At 36.1% G+C, this 17,438-nt stretch overlaps 1 protein-coding gene across 6 annotated transcripts in view; it reads right to left on the bottom strand.

Annotated features, from left to right (window-relative positions):
- LOC108695463 (adhesion G protein-coupled receptor B1) overlaps nt 1–17,438 on the bottom strand; it is a 317,736-nt gene that overhangs the window by 34,436 nt on the left and 265,862 nt on the right. For all 6 annotated transcript variants that reach the window (XM_041568042.1, XM_041568041.1, XM_041568044.1 and 3 more), the window contains exons 20-24: nt 16,956–17,058; nt 16,309–16,459; nt 14,922–14,991; nt 5,857–5,923; nt 3,194–3,279 (exon numbers count right to left, since the gene is read on the bottom strand). In XM_041568042.1, the coding sequence (XP_041423976.1) occupies nt 3,194–3,279; nt 5,857–5,923; nt 14,922–14,991; nt 16,309–16,459; nt 16,956–17,058 (477 nt within the window). The remainder of the gene's footprint in view (nt 1–3,193; nt 3,280–5,856; nt 5,924–14,921; nt 14,992–16,308; nt 16,460–16,955; nt 17,059–17,438) is intronic.

Below are 17,438 nucleotides of genomic sequence, written 5' to 3'. Positions count from 1 at the left end.
TGGATCTATGTCAGGCTTTAATATGTGCATACAATTATTTTGATTTGTTTTTGTTAAATACATGGTCATTTCAAAATTCTGATAAAACCCAAAATTAAAAAAATACATAAAACCCCCCAAACAGCACTGCAGTCACTAGTAGCTCTAGGTTAGTCTTTTCTGTATTAAACTTTCTTTTCATCAGGGTTAGTGATGGGTGAATTTATTTGCCAGGTGCGAAGTTGCGGTGAATTACCGCTGCGGTGAAACGCTGGCGAAAAATTTGCAAAATTATTCAAAACTAATTTGTCTGCGTCAAAATGTTTCATCGACAAATAATAGGCGCCTTTCGCAGATTTTCCGCCGTTTCACAAATTTCAGTAAAGCGAAATGGGAGAAATTCACCCATCACTGATCAGGATACCTAAACAGATAACTTTGAGCAAATAAATGTATAAATATGTTAAGATTACCTCTTCACCTCTGAGATAGTCTTATCTATCTAGTGCATCAGTATTTAGAAGTGGGTAATAATTGCCTTATACTTCTCTGAATTTTGTACAAGCTAAGGTTCTTTTCACATGCAGAGTCCCAGAGCAAAATCTAAACTTTAATTAATGGCTCAGGCAATAAACTAAATGGAGTTCACTGGTGGGTACGGCAGCGAAATGGAAAGTGCACAGAGACTAGTGATGAGCAAATCTGTCCCATTTCTCTACACCGGAAAATTAGCGAAACTTTAAAAAAATTTGCATGAAAGTCAATGGGCATTTTCACAGGCGACAATTGTTACATGCGCAACAATTTTTCTCGCTCCAAATTTATTAAAGTCAATGGACATTTTTTCTTATGGTGATTTTTTTGTCCAAAAGCATTAAACTCAATGGGTGTTTTTTCTTATGGGTGTTCTTTCTCTGCAAATTTTTCCGTGGCAAATTTTTGTGAAAAAATTCTCACATGGCAAATCCTTGGCTGGCGAATACATTTGCTCATCACTAACCTCAACAAATCTTAATGAGTCAGAATGAGAAGGAACATCGATTCGTCAATGTATATACTGTATCCTCCATGTTTGCTTAGGCTCTAAACAAAACTTGAAGAATTCTCTCAGGAGTGAAGAGGTTAAAAGAATTCCAACACTTTTGTGGCCAAATGTTCTGATTTTCCCAAAGTCAACACATCATTTGTATGAATTCAGGGGGTACAAAGTTGGCACTACTTCACAATATGAAAACCAGCACCATTTCTCAATATTTGTTTGTACAAAGTTAATATTTACAGTTCAAAAACTATGGGAATCAGTTTAACCCTTCACATCATTAAAATTTCTCCTAACTGATTCCCATAGTTTTTGAACTGTAAATATTAACTTTGTACTAACAAATATTGAGAAATGGTTGCTGATTTTGTGTATAGACTAAAAATGATATGTTTACAATGGTCAATGTTGCTGAAAGTGAAAAATTGTATTTCTGTGTAATATTTACAATTACAAACAGGAGAAATTTAAATGATGTGAAGGGGGAAAAGTTACATTCATAATTCTTATAAAGAATCCCTAAAGAACAAACAATTTAATCATGTTGGAAGACAGTGTGGCTTTTTAAACCTTTTCCAATGTGAAGCTTTTTAACCATTATTTTCTTAAATTTTTTTTAACTAAAACGGTCTATTTCTCAGAAATGTATGTTGAGTTAACGAGTGTGATTACTTTCTTTAACACAAAAATTCCTTCCAATGCCAGTATCAATCAAAGAAATTGATTCTGTAAACCAGCTAAATTATATATCAATATAACTTTTAACTTTTTCATACAGTTTCAAGATGAAATTTTCAAGCAGATTAAGAACAAGGAGTTGCCTAAGCAATGACACCTATAAGGGCTAGCTTGTTTTGGAAAATCACTTATGGACGTCATATGAGCCTACATCTCAACAGAACATCAGCAGGCTAGTTAGGACAGCAATGATTGCTTATTTTTCTTGAAAAGCATGATCTGCCACTAAACAAGGCAATGTTCCTCAAGTGGTGACATCTGTTATATACGCCAACAATGTGATTAAGGGAAAAACAGAATTTTTGTTTTTATCATAGGTTCTGGTCCCTAAGGTGATCTCTACTCTGTGTCACACACAAATAAAATATTGATAGCCGTATTTGTATTAAATCACTTTTTTTAGTTGACACTAAATAAGTGACATGGCTGGTCATGAGAGTTTTTAAATACAGGACCTGTTATCCAATATTAATGTTATTTTCGGAATCAATGGCCAAAAAGTCTACATTTTTAGTGAAATCTGAGAAATTGCCAGGGAGACCATATCTTAAATTGCAAATAGAACCTCTGTCATTGACTTCTACAGGACCTCCACAGGTTGAAGATGGAGTATTTTTGGATTTTGACTTCTTGTGTCCTCAGGGTATAATAAATCTTGAAAAAAAGTTTAAAAAAGTTTTTTTTTAGTACGAAAAATTCAGATTTTATAGTAAAACAACTAAAAAATTTTGAGTTTTTGGCATTTAGACTTTAATAAATAATCCCCTAAGTCTATATAAAATCATGTAAACATTAAATAAACCCAATAGGCTGGTTTTGCTTCCAATAAGGATTAATTATATCTTAATTGGGATCAAGTACAAGTTACTGTTTTATTATTACAGAGAAAAAGGAAATCATGTTTAAACATTTGGATTATTTGGATAAAGTGGAGTCTATGGGAGATAACCTTTCTGTAATTCAGAGCTTTGTGGATAACAGATTTCTGGATAACGGATCCTATACCTGTACTGTACAATTCTAGGTCAATTAAGAACCACACTGTGTTCCAACATGGTTGAACATCCTGCAATAAAGTGGCTTTAAAAGTGGCATTTAGATTAAATTCATTGTATCACAATCACATCCAACTAATATGATCAATAGCCAGATGAAAGTGCAATGGAAAAGCAATGCCTATCTGGTAGGTTTATGTTCAATATCTGTAAGATAAAGTAAATTCAGTATTAAAGTAGCCTGATGTTCTTCACTCACTAATCTAATTTCTGACCTTTTCTTAGCAAATGGAAATTCAGCTGATTTTCAAGAACATCCAATTAATTTATGTGATATTTATTTTTTAATATATGCTCTTGTATCCATCCATTGAATACTCATCGTCATAATCTGGCTATTGATCACAATGTTTCACATAAATTAAAATGTAAGTCAACTTACCCAGCCCGTTCCTTGAGCTTCTTGTCTGCAATGCCATCTTTGGATACAAGCTTGTTGAATACGAGGATGCCTATAACCATATTCACCTGGTGGAGAAAAAAATACATAATTTCAGAGATTTTAGAGAGAACTATATTGCCTTTTAGACTTATGTCAGCTTATAAGTGGTTGCATATACCCAGCATTTCAAAAAGTTAAAAGTGTCTCTGGAGAAGAGAGGTTTACAAATGTTCTCTTCATAGGACCCCAAATTCCAAGTCTTCCTTTCCATAGGAACCTTAGTTCCAAGTTTTTCTTTCCATAAGAACCTTAGTTCCATGTTTTCCTATTCATAGAAACCCTACTTCCAAGTTTTTCTTTTCATGGGACCCTTAGTTCCAAGTTTTCCTATTCATAGAAACCCCACTTCCAAGTTTTTCTTTTCATAGGACCCTTAGTTCCAAGTTTTCCTTTTCATAGGAACCACAGTTCCAAGTTTTCCTTTTCATAAGAACCTAAGTTCCTCGGTTTTCCTTTCCATAGGACCCTCAGTTACAAGTTTTCCTTTCATATGATCCTCAGTTCCAAGTTTTCCTTTTTATAGGAACCTTAGTTCCAAGTTTTCCTTCTCATAGGACCCTTAGTTCCAAGTTTTCCTATTCATTGGAACTTAGTTCCAAGTTTTCCTTTCCATAGGACCCTTAGTTCCAAGTTTTCCTTTCTATAGGACCCTCAGTTACAAGTTTTCCTTTTTATAGGAACCTCAGTTACAAGTTTTCCTTTCTATAGGACCCTCATTTCCAAGTTTTCCTTTTCATAGGACCCTTAATTCCAAGTTTTCCTTTCTATAGGACCCTCAGTTACAAGTTTTCCTTTTTATAGGAACCTTAGCTCCAAGTTTTCCTTTCTATAGGACCCTTAGTTCCAAGTTTTCCTTTTCATAGGACCCTTAGTTCCAAGTGCCAATTAAAGTGGCTGGCAACTTTGAGTTAACGGTTAGTATGATGTAGAGAGTGATATTCTCACACAATTTGCAATTGGTTTTCATTTTTTTATTATTTGTGTTTTGTTGAGTTATTTAACTTTTTATTCAGCAGCTCCCCAGTTTGTAATTACAGACATCTGGCTGCTAAGGTCCAAATTCCCCTAGCAACCATGCATTGATTTGAATAAGAGACTGGAATATGAATAGGAGAGGCCTGAATAGAAAGATGAGTAAAAGAGTAAAAAAAAAGTAGCAATAACAATAAGGGGGGTATTTATAAAAAAAATAATGAAGACCAAGTGAAAAGTTGCTTAGAACTGGTCATTCTATAATGTACTAAAAGTTAACTTGAAGGTAAACCACCCTTTTAACAATATGATGTGGGTCAATGATGACAATGTTGAAGAAAAGAAAAGCACATTTTAGACACCACACAATCGAAACCACATGTATTTTGGCACTCATAAGATTTGAAGGTAAGAAAGAGATGCCGGAACCAACACTATTGGAATAAACTTTCAAGAAACCATGAGTATTTATATATATATATATATATATATATATATATATATATATATATATATATATATATATATAAATATATATATAATAACAGCATAATGTATACAGTATATATAGCTCATAGATAAGAACTAATTATAAACAATATCTTTTTTTATCTGTATTTTGATCTATATTATTTTGTTTTTGGATTTAATGTTTGGTATTTAGCCAAAGTATTATGTTCCACCCACCTGCAGAATTAAGTCCAATGCTAACAACATTAATGTATGCTCATAGGACTTGTGCTTTGTAAAGCATGAATGATATGAGGATGAGCAGAGACAACGCATCGTAATTCATCTCACTAATGAGAACAGTTAGAAATTCATGTAGAAAATGCATGGGGGGGGGGAAGTAATTATTTTTCTAAACATAGAATGAGATTATCCCTCCAGAAACTATAATCCCATGATTTCTGTCATTCTGGAATAGCGGATTAAAGTATTTCTGGAGAAAATGAATCCCTTGATGGCTCAAGGTCTCTCTATGCTTTTATTTGCTTCCGAAGTACCGAAAATTAAATTATCACAGAATTAACGGAGTTCAAGGGGGTCATTTATCAAAATCTAATTTTTTTTCCAATTTTTGTAAATAAAAAAGTCAGACAAAACTAGAATGTGCCCACCATGTGACCTTATTTAGATTAAAAAAGCACGACTTAACAAGATCAGGGACAAACTCGATAAAACCACGCGAAAACCCGAATCCTATGATTTTTTCGGTCTTATTCACAAAAAGCGAAATTTTTTGGATTTTTGCCTGAAAAGTCCAACATTTTTGGGCTAATTCCAGAGCAGACCACAGAAACTTCCAAACAGGATAGGGAACTCTCCCATTTACTTATATACAACCTTGGCAGGTCTGAGGTGCCGGATTTTCGAATTCAGACTTTTTTCCTCCTCGGGTATAATAAATCTAAAAAAAATAGTGTTTTTTTTCCACAAAAAAATTCTGATTGTATAGTAAAAAAACAATTTTGTCAAGTTTTTGGCATTTGGACTTTAATAAATAATCCCCAAGTGTCCCTGTAGCAAATACCAAATACAGGCCTTTTATAAAGGACAATGGATACAACCAGATTATGAATAAAGAAATACAAATAAATAAATAAATAAATAGATATATATAAAAATACCAAGACGACGGCAGCTGCTGGTCCGACAAATGCATAAAGGAGCCCTCCTTCAAGTGATAGCCAACAGCTGAAATATAGGGAGAAAATGAAAATTATTTATATAAAATGGTAGACATGTCCATCTTTCAAGATTTCATATATATTTATTCCTCTTTTTTGTGTTTCTCATGTAAAAGTGTTGAATGTTGTCCTGATGGGGCCCATTGGGAACAACATCTTAAGGTGGCCATACACAGGCAGATTTAAGCTGTAGATTTGAATCTACAACTTACCAAATGAGCAAATCTTTACAGTGATTGGCCACCTTTAGACATTGCTTGGTAACACTGCAAAAGTAACACTTGCCTATGGATTGAGGAAACTTTATCCCATGGCTGTAAAGTGTTTACTCTAAACCAGAGCTATTTACATCATATTGGACAATTTGACCAACTGAACCTTATGAGTAAGTGCCCACCATTGGCACAAAATGCATCAGGCTTGAATATGTCCTAATAAAAATGTTCTATGCTTTTACATGTATATATCATCTGGATACCTTACCCTACCCTTGAGTGGTTATGGCCTTACTATCAAGTTAACAACCGGATATACAGGTATGGGACCTGTTATCTTGAATGCTCAGGACCTGGGGTTTTCCGGATAATGGATCTTTTTGTCATTTGAATCTTTATACCTTACGTTTACTAGAAAATCACATATACATTAAATAAACCCAATAGGCTGGTTCTGCTTCCAATAAGGATTAATTATATCTTAGTTGGGATCAAGTACAAGCTACTGTTTTATTATTACACAGAAAAAGGAAATCAGTTTTAAAAAAATTGGATTATTTGAATAAAATGGAGTCTATGGGGTGTATTTATCAAAGAGTGAAGTTAGAGGTCGCCACAGTCCTCTAGAGTGAAATTCCACCACTCTCTATTTATTTTCACGGAATTTTGAAAGGCATATTTATCAAAGGATGAACTTTCACTTTCACCCATTGCTAAAAACTCTTTGAAAAAACCCATAGAAATGAATGGAGAGTGGCGGAATTTCACTCCAGAGGACTGTGGCGACCTCTAACGTCCCTCTTAGATAAATAAACCCTAATAGGAGATGGCCTTTCCATAATACAGAACTTTCTGGATAAAGGGTTTCCAGATAAAGTACTCCATACATGTATTGAAAATGTTTAGCAGTGCACTGTAACATATTAAAACAGAAAGTTTCTAATCACATTTAAATATCCTTTAGGTGCGACTGGACTGGAAATGGTATATTTCTTGATTACATTTCAGGGCAAATTCAAAAAACCTTCAGTATGAATTCCATTCTAAGTTGGTCACCAAGTGATGCAAGAATAACAAATTCATAACAGTTACTATGGATATGTTGTAACACCAACCAATATTTTTAAAAAATGTTTTATGAACTGTAAAAAATGGTTATTTTGCTAGAAATGTTTGTGCTCCAAATATTCTTCTCTATGACATTTTTCACAGGGGTGGAGACATTTTGGCAAAATAAATTTTACAGTTATTACAATATTAATAGACAACATTTTTATTTCGCCACCACTTTTCGGAACGGAACCCAATTAAGGTCAGTAACATAATATATTATATTTAACATAAAAATTGAAGGTTAAAGGTGAAATAATAAAACTTCAGAGATTTCCCGTGAATTCACCTGAAAGCAATGACTACCGACCGGATATTCAACAGGGAATTTATAGAAAGTAATACCGACATATCAATGTAAACATCTTTGCAGGTGATGTGGCTTAAACATAATTTGAAAAACCACCTCCACCAGCTCAAACAGACAGGACAAGAATATAAAGCAACGCAACACTATAGTCTGACAAGGAAATAACTAACTCTGAGCAGCTCTGACACCGGGCTGAAAAGATTTCAAACTTGATGCCAAAATCCAGACTTTACTGCTTGAATGTTAATGAGACCTCAGTGAGCCGACACTGGGAAATTGTTTGTGCTTCAGGACAAAGTTAATACTGCGGTGACAGATGTCTGCATAGGGTAAAGAATTCTACACCTTACTGTGACAGCAGAGGGCAAAGTTGGGCACGATAGGAAGGCTTATACATTGCATGCAATGGGAATAAACTTTATTTATTTAGTTATTTATAGGTGTAACTTGGAAGCAGGAATTCAGTTATGTATCAATTCATGGAAATTGGTTATTTTTTAATGCATAAGGATAAGAAGGCACATATAGAGTTGGTTGTATTGCCCCAAGTGTGAGGAATCAGATGTTAGTTTATTCCATTATCTTTTGTCTTGTCCAAAGATTAGTCTTTTTTGGAGGGAAATCACTTTTTTTTAATTCTAAATTAAGAACAAACATTAAACATGCCCCTTGTTTTGCACTACTGCATTTTGATAATAATAACTAAGTCATTGATAACTTTGTTTATGGCTGCCTCCAAAAAAGCGTCATTTAACTACTGGCTAAAGAGTTGAGGTTTGTACATGGAGAGGTGGTGTAGGCACCTGGAGAGTTGGTGTGGGAACATGGAGAGTTGATGTTTGTACATGGAGAGTTAATGTAGGCACATGGTGGGCACATGGAGAGTTGGTGTAGGCACATGGAGAGTTGGTGTGGGCACATGGAGAGTTGGTGTGAGCACATGGAGAGTTGGTGAGGGCACATGGAGAGTTGGTGTGGGCACATGGAGAGTTGATGTTTGTACATGGAGATTTGGGGTAGGCACATGGATAGTTGGTGTAGGCACCTGAAGAGTTGGTGTGGGCACATGGAGAGTTGGTGTGGGCACATGGAGAGTTGGCATGGGCACATGGAGAGTTGATGTTTGTACATGGAGAATTGGTGTAGGCACATGGAGAGTTGGTGTTTGTACATGGAGAATTAGAATAGGCACATGGAGAGTTGGTGTAGGCACCTGGAGAGTTGGTGTTTGTACATGGAGAATTAGTATAGGCACATGGAGAGTTGGTGTAGGCACCTGGAGAGTTGGTGTAGGCACCTGGAGAGTTGATGTTTTTACATGGAGAATTGGTGTAGGCACATGGAGAGTTGGTGTTTGTACATGGAGAATTGGTATAGGCACACTGAGAGTTGGTGTAGGCGCCTGGAAATTTGACGTTTGTACATGGAGAGTTGGTGTGAGCACATGGAGAGTTGGCGTGGGCACATGGAGAGTTGGTGGAGCAACTTATTATCTGATGCAATATTTAATAAACTTTGAACTAAAACTCTGCTATCCGCCCTATAATTGTCAAGGATCCGTAGTCACCATTGTACCATTATTATTTGCGTATTGATATTCTGAATGCTGGTATGAATCATGTACCTAAGTTCATATTTTATTTATTTTTTACTTTTCCTTATTCCAGTACATGAATGGGGTTATCTCTAATTGAAATTAAAAAAAACTAGAATGTTTGATTATTTATTAAAAAATCAGAATATAATAAACTTGATTGAATACAATTGTGGGAATAAAAATGAATAACTTGAGTTTGTACAGGTTTAAAAAGCTCGAATTGTACATTTACAAGCTCAAAAGCTCGAATTTGTATGTTTATAAGCTCAAAAGCTCGAAAAAATTGAAAAGCTTGAATTAAAAAAATGTATTTAATCTAGGACAACTCCCATTGGCTTCTACATGAACTCACAAGTTTTTACATGCCAAAGTTTTACATTCAAGTTTTTTGTGCTTAATAAATACCAATCACTCAAATTTTTGAAAAATGTTTTAATCATGACAAAAATGTTCATTCTCACATTGACGAACAACCTTTGAAGTGTTATCCAAGAAAGAGAAGCTGAATCTTGAATTTGCACACACACTACCCAAAATTAAGGGCCACCTTATCCTCTGGATGAGGCCGACCTTCTTATCAAGGTGAGGTCTATTTATATACAGTATTTTAATGTATATGTAGGTCTATATGTATATATTTCTCCATCTGTCTACCTATTAATGTCCCTCATGCTCCTTTTAGCTCTCTCTCTGAATGTTATAAGAAATTTTTGTTGAGTTGTATTCTGGTCACAAATGCCAAAATATTTGGGATAATGTTAATCTTTTAGATCTGCAAACAACAATCATGTTGACATCTTAAAAACAATCCATTATTATATTTGCTTGTAAGAGGGCACGGAGCATCGATTTACTTGTAAGCGCCCAGCAGGACATGCTTAAGAGAAAAACTCAAGTAAAAGTAGCAATACAATCTGAAAGCTAATGAAAACAAAGAAATTAGGTATATTATACCAGACTGCTTTGTTGGTATAGAATGCCCATTTCCTACTCTGTTAGCGTTTGGACAATATTAGGCATTTCCTGTGGGTTAGTTGGGAATTCTATTTCTTTGGCCTTCCAGTTCACCTATGAAGAGTGATGGAAGGTTGAAGAAAGGGACGTTTCTGTAAAATAAATTCTATAGGCTAGGCCTGTGCTCTGAAAGGTTTAAAATTTGGTGGCAATGGTCATATGGTCTTCAAGATATTCCATGAAAAACTTACCTCAGAAGCAAGGGGCACACAGGATAAATTTGATACAATTTAGACCCAGTGGTGTGAAGTGGGGCTAGATAAACGTCCTGTATAATTAAGTTAATACACAATACCTAGCTTAAAGGATAAGTAAACCTTTAAGATAAGTGAAATCTGACACCAAGTTGTCAAGGAAGTTGTCAGGAGAAAGGAGGTGGCTGATGTTCTTCTGCTTAGGAAAGATGTGAGAAAGGTTTCTAATTTTATTCCTAAGCAGAAGAACATCAGCCTCTTTCTTTCTCCTGACAACTTCCTTGACTACTTGCTGGTCAGACTGGTGGGAAACTGACCAGCAGGTGGCGCTGTTGGAACAAAATTCATTCATATTAACAGTACATGTCTCCTTTAATATCTTGGAATAAAAACAAAATAAATAATGAATGTACATTGCAAAATTTCTTAGAATGGCCCCTCATCCATTTTACATTCACTTATTTTAAAACTTGACATGTTTTTTATACTCAGCCTCATATGGTTCGTCCACCAAATCTTTACAACCTAATTTTGATTCTTACTGTAATGTTGGCCTGTCATAATGTTATAATATATGTTGCTTGTTTGTTTAGTAAAACTGATAAAAGTAGTGATGGGCGAATAAATTCACCAGGCATGGATTTGCGACGAATTTCCACGTTTCGCCACCCATGAATAAATTAGCAAAACTGCAGCAAAAGTTCACCGGCAAAAAATCCACCAAAAAATTGCATAAAAAATGTCGCATGTCAAAGCTATTTTTACGTCCATTGACTTCAATACATTTTGCAAATTATTCACCGCTTCGCAATTTTTTTCACCGTTTCACAATTTTCTTTGCTGTTTCGCAAATGTTTTGACAAAGCAAAACGGGACAGATTCGCCCATCACTAAATAAAAGCTTTCCTATTCAAAAAAAGATATTCCTTGAAGCATGGCCTGAAGATAAGTTTGGTTGGATAAGGGGTAGACTTGTTGCATATTCAAAGAACTACTACAAAAAGACATATGGCAGTGTTTTGTAAATCTATAGAACTATTATGGGTTTAATGATCCTGCAAAAAACAAGACTCCACCCCATGCCATACATTTGGAAAATGTGGATATTGGGAAACTTTTTAATTCAAATTCAAATTTTATTTAATTCATTGTACCATCTCTGGACATATATAATTTACAGCTTATTTTACTGCTTAGACAAATCAGAAGTTAAAAATTCGAATTATAGTAATGAGCAAAATGTTTCAATGCCAAGTTTCGCTGTGAAAATGATTCATAATGGGGACCCGTTTCTCATAATAGGTACAAAAAACTTGTTATGCGTTTTGCAAATTTTCAGCAAAGCGAAACGGGTCGGATCCACCCATGACTATTTTTTTATAGAACGACTGGAAAGATCTAAAATGGTTGAGATTAAAATAGAAATAGAAATCTTTTAGCCATATTCACATTTGCAAAAACACTTTCCTAAATATAATATTAAGTCCCTGCAAACCAGGCACAATCCACGATAGAAAGACTGAATGCTCCAAAGCATATCTTTAAGAACATTTGTGATTAATGACCATGTTGGAAGGCGCTGTGGCTCTCGCTTCAATTTGACAACAGGTTCTTCGTGCCCAAAGTTAAAATATGTAAAATCGAAGTGCCTGCCAGTGGCACGTTCCTCTGCAATTTTCCACAGAATGAGCATGTTAACAAAACCATGATTGGCCTTCACCTTCTATGTGCTGGATCAGTATACCTTGAAGACAGCTAATAAATTCATTCAGCCACCCATGCTGTTTTCAGCTCTCATATTAAGATTAATGCAGTGCATTCTCTACACCTAAATAAGGTGTTCTGAGCAATTTGCCAAACGCTCTAGTTGAAAGGGTTGACACCGTGGCACTATGGGGTATGGAGCAAGTTATTACTCAGTGTCATGGCCACCGGTTCCCTGCACAGTGTGAAATACTAAATATTATGCTCTCAGGGTTGTTCAAGGTACCCAGTGACATTGAGAAATGCCCTTTTAATGAAAATGATCAGGGATAAATAACTACAATAAAACCCATCGGCTGAATCACTAGCATACATACATGTCTGGTGAAGGGTGCATGAAAGTGCATTGCAAAGGTAAAGATATTCTAAAAACGTCTATAATAGCTTGACGTTTATTTTGCTGTTTTTGAATAAGGAGATTTTTTTTTGTTCTGTAGCTTTTAAATTTGGAAATGGAAATGGCTACCTGGTTATTGGGGTTATTTATCCGAACACATTTTATTATTGAACACAAAAAGTCAATTTTCCAAACAAAACACAACGCTATTTTAATGAAGACCATCTCATATCTCAGTGTGGTTTGCCTTAACTTATTTAGATATACTATATAACACAAATCTATCAGTCCTAAGGTCACACAAACAGAGAACCTCAAATGCTCATCCATTTATTTTTTTTGTTTGACACGAAAAGATGACTTGGTCTTTGTGAGTGATAAGATATTAATAGCTTGGAGCTTCCGAGGAAATGCCAAGGTAGAAACACTTCCCACAGAGCAGGAAAGGACAATTTAACATTCTGACCCACTGACTACTGGGACTTTGGAATAAGCAAACCTTTTGGGAGCCACATTGATCTGCATTGATGTCTTATACAAGATTCTTGTTTACCTATACAGACTAAATCTCAGGGAGGGGGTCTATGTACGGTAGGGGGGGTAGGGTTTTTTTCATTAAGGGTTTAGTTCTCCTTGACCACAATAGCCTTGGATATTATTTTTGTCCAAGAAATCCAAGCTCCTCTTACATTAAAAAAATCTACCATAACAACATCACAACATGAAGGTATAGCAGCCACACTGGAAGGGATGGAAACCAACTTTGGCTTCCCAATTCTGCAATTAAACAACCATAAGGACATGAAGAACAATAAGAAATATCTGCGCTTTCCAGGAGAGTACAGAATGCAGCAAGTACTGCGCTGCTCTGTGATTAAATGTCACTGCAGTCTTGCAGGATCCTGGCAGAAATACAGGGGGGGAGAAAAGACTGTAAACAGAAATTAATTCAGAACTAATCTCTCAGAACGGAGGAGAATAAAAAGGAACTGTGATTCCTGGAATTCCAACGGCTAATCAATGCATGGTAAAAGGAATGAGCAGTAATAGAAGTAGACATACAGATAATGCTCTTTACAGAACCAAGCCAAGTGCTATATACAATATAATGCCTATGGCTGGTCCCCTCCACTCTGCCAAACACACACATGCACATCATTCATCATTTGGTCAGTTTTGAAACTTATCCGTATGGCCTTCAATATGTAATTAACCCCATGCCTTCAAAATCCCGGGTGATTACACCAAGCCTTGATCAGCTCAAATGGAAAAATAATAATGGACCAATAACCACGTGTTCCATTTCAGCACTAACCCTAATGCCCTTGGCTTTCAATAGACGATATTACATGAATAATTATAGTCTACTCATTCTTTATGGGGTGGTGTAATTTACAGAGTTACAGAACATATATATGAAATGTCATTTTTCTTTACCCAACCAAATGTTCATGCCTCTCAAGTGAATATGAAGTAAAGTTTTAATGAATATCATGAGATGAGTAAATTGCATGGAGATCCCTGGTGTGAAATGTACCGATGACTGCTTCTGGTAAATGAGGGTTGGGAACATGCTGCAACAAGAAAGAACTAGCTGGAATGGAACAAGCTAACAGTCAAGGGACTATAAGAATGATTTTACTACATTTATTTAAATTACGGAAATAAATATTTATATAGCCAATATTTTGCGCCCATCGAATAATGAATATCTGTTCCACCTTTACGCAGAATAGCAATGAGAATCACTGGAGATATGTCTTCTTTTCAAACCACACAGCTTATTCTTGAGGTTGAGGTCCCTACCTCAAGTCCTGCTGCACCACAATAGCAGCTGCATTAGTATATCATTTGTCCAAGGCTACCAAAAGTTTGCATTAGAACCAACCCAAGTCTTTAGCTTCTCAGCTCCATGTCATTTTGATTTTGGGTCATATGGGTGCAAGTTGGAACTGATTACTGGTTTAGTAGGGATGTCCCGTTTGCTGCTTCCTAACAGTTGTTGGACTACTCACCCTTCAGCTGTTGAGGGTGAGGAACATCTTGCTTCAATAACTGTTGCAGGAATTGCATTGAATCATATTCTTTTTGTATGTAGAATCATGATTGATGTTGGTTGCACCTCTAAAGGACATACTACTGTATGTATTTAAAGATCTGCTTTTCTAGCCATGTCACCAGATGAGAAGACATTTACACTACTTGACCACATAAGTCATGGGCTAGTTGGGTACTATTCAGCCCTAGGGCCAAAATGGAATTTTATAGACAGTACTGCAATTGACCATGGACTTTCATTGATATCTGAAGAAGCCCAATGAGATAATGATCAGGAAAATCAAGCACTGTGGCCCCATACACAGTCACCAAGATGTGAATCAGCACCAGATATCTTTATACCCTTTACCACTGATATTGTTTAATCTTAATAAGTGCTAATGAAGAAGTCATAACAGATACTTACTAATTGGCAGATCCATACCCCTTTGCCTTGGTAAAACCGACAGAAATCGCCACTACCAGAGCTGGAAGCCCTGCAATAAAAAGTGTCACAATATAATTAAATAGGCTAATATTGACTTGCATTGCCTTAGTCTTCATTTTGTACAATATACTGTAAGTACAAACCCCAAATAAAAAACAAAAAAAAAAATCCAGAATTTTGCAGGCAGAGGACAGTAATGATCTCCAGACCAGAGAGAACATCAGAGCTTCACTACACTCACTAACAAACATCCCATTCAAATCTGATTTCTAGGTGTTTATTCCACTAATGACTGCGAAGGTCAATGAGCTTGTTGACGATTCCCCCTTTCTGATTGCATTGCAAATAGTGACCAATTAAATATCTGGCACGGCCGCTTTGTGCTAACAAACTGATTCCACTGCAATTATTGCCTTTGATTCTATGCACTTCTCTCTATCCCATATTCACAGTACTTAGAACAAAAGGCTTTTTAGGTCACGGGGAAAAATAATCTGTTTACTTTATTAGCACCACTAAAGTCCAATACAAGGGATACAGAAATGAATCAGTGTTATTAACATGCACTTATTAGATTACAAAGACGGCAATGAAGCCAAATGTGCTGCATTGAGCTTTTACTACATCCTCACTGACCAATGATGAGTTGATGAGATCAATAGCAACTGTCTAGTTGCCAAAATAACTATAAGACCCTATTACAAATAAAGAATGATCCATTGATCAATTATGTCATAACTTGAATTCTGAAGTACCTTGTTGACTTACGTTTAGGGCATTGTTTTGCCTATTATGTACTTGTCTGTCTTTCTACGCCCCTGTTGGACCTCATACTGGCTCCAACATATGACACAGGGTATCTAACACAGGGTATCTAGCATATGACATATAGAAAATTCAAGATTATGTAATGAGGTCCTGCACTGCCTGTAAGAGCACAAGTGATACATGAGGTACAGGTTTAGGGCAGGACAAGACACTTCGTTTGAAGGCCATTGGTGCATTTCACATGGGGCAGGTGGAGCCGACTGTCTGTAAGCAGGTAAAGAGAAGAAGAGTCTTAGGGAAACAGGGGACTTCTCTGAAGAAGTGGTAGAGTTCAGCATCAAAGGTTTTATGATGGGGTTTAAAAATATCATGGTTGGTACAAAGATGATGGTTGGGGTAGTATGCCCTATACATGACAGACCAATACATTTTAAATAATGTGTAAGAAGATCTACCCCTTAGTCCCTGCTCACAAACTAGAATGATGTTCTACCACAACAGTGACTTTGCTCACTAGGAGGCACATCCTCACCCATGTTTATTACTAAATATATTTATGACCTTCAGCTTACACATAATATGGTTGTCAAAGACTCACCCCATCCGAGGCAGAGGAAACGCTTGCGGATGATCCGGTTTCTCAGTCGCCCCGTGACAGCCATGTACGACTGCCAGGCTTCCGTCAGCACCCAACAAAATGAGGAAAGGAAGAAGAAATGAAGAAAGGCAGCCACGAGAGTGCATATTACCTGAGGTGAGTTGGAAGAAAAAAGTTTTTGTTTTTTTTTTTTTTGTTTTTTTTGAGATCACAGGAAAAACAAAAACACTGGTCTAGAGAAGAACCTTCAACATTTGATATAACCACCCAATCTGAAAGGAACGTTGTGGACTTTGTTACCTTATGGAAATTAAAGCCCAATATCATTACATAGACCAAATTAAACATCACAGCTCTCAAAACGACCTTTGATAAGATGAATCAGTTTGAAATCCCCAGCATGAAGAAAGTCTAACGTTTAAAGGAGAACTATAGTCTAACACAGCTATACAATGCCTGGTGGTACAAGATGGTAGAGCAGCACCTGGTATTTTGCCATTTTGAAGATCTTTTAAAGGAGATGATATGAGGTACTAATCACCAACAGAAAAAGGATAAATAATTATTATTGTCTGACCATGGCTCCTGTAATAATCATTAGGACATTTACCCAGCATGCATTTCTTCTGAATCCCCCTCTACTGTACCTTATTTCGTGTCTGCGTTTGTCCAATGAGTATTAAGGCATTTGAAGATATAATGGACAAGCAGAAGTTAATGAGTATGACAGATCGTTCAGAGCGGATGTACCTGCAATGAAAGGAACACAAAAACATGCAGTTTAGAAAAAATGAAGGGGGGGTCATGTAAGAAATGAGCACAACTTTCTCCACAGGTCTTGTCATCTGTACCATCAGCAGAAAGCATTTACTCGTTATCTGTTCCAAAACAAAGATCTTACAGCTGGTTGCTATGGTTTACTAGATCTGGGTAAACTTTGTATTCATTATTATATCACCCCAATTGATTTTTGCACACTGATGCATGGACACACACACTTTTCATTTGTGGAGGATTGACAGTGTCCTTATTATTTGGACACAAAAATTGCAAATGTCCCCATTGTTGGATAGAAATAGAGTTGGTAGGGTATGCTGCCACTACAAACCATGTGACATACATAAACAGAT

Source organism: Xenopus laevis, chromosome 6S (assembly GCF_017654675.1).
Source record: "Xenopus laevis strain J_2021 chromosome 6S, Xenopus_laevis_v10.1, whole genome shotgun sequence".
NCBI classification, from domain to species: domain Eukaryota; kingdom Metazoa; phylum Chordata; class Amphibia; order Anura; family Pipidae; genus Xenopus; species Xenopus laevis.
The sequence above is the reverse complement of the archived record's forward strand: the minus strand, read 5'-3'. Positions and strand labels throughout refer to the sequence as shown.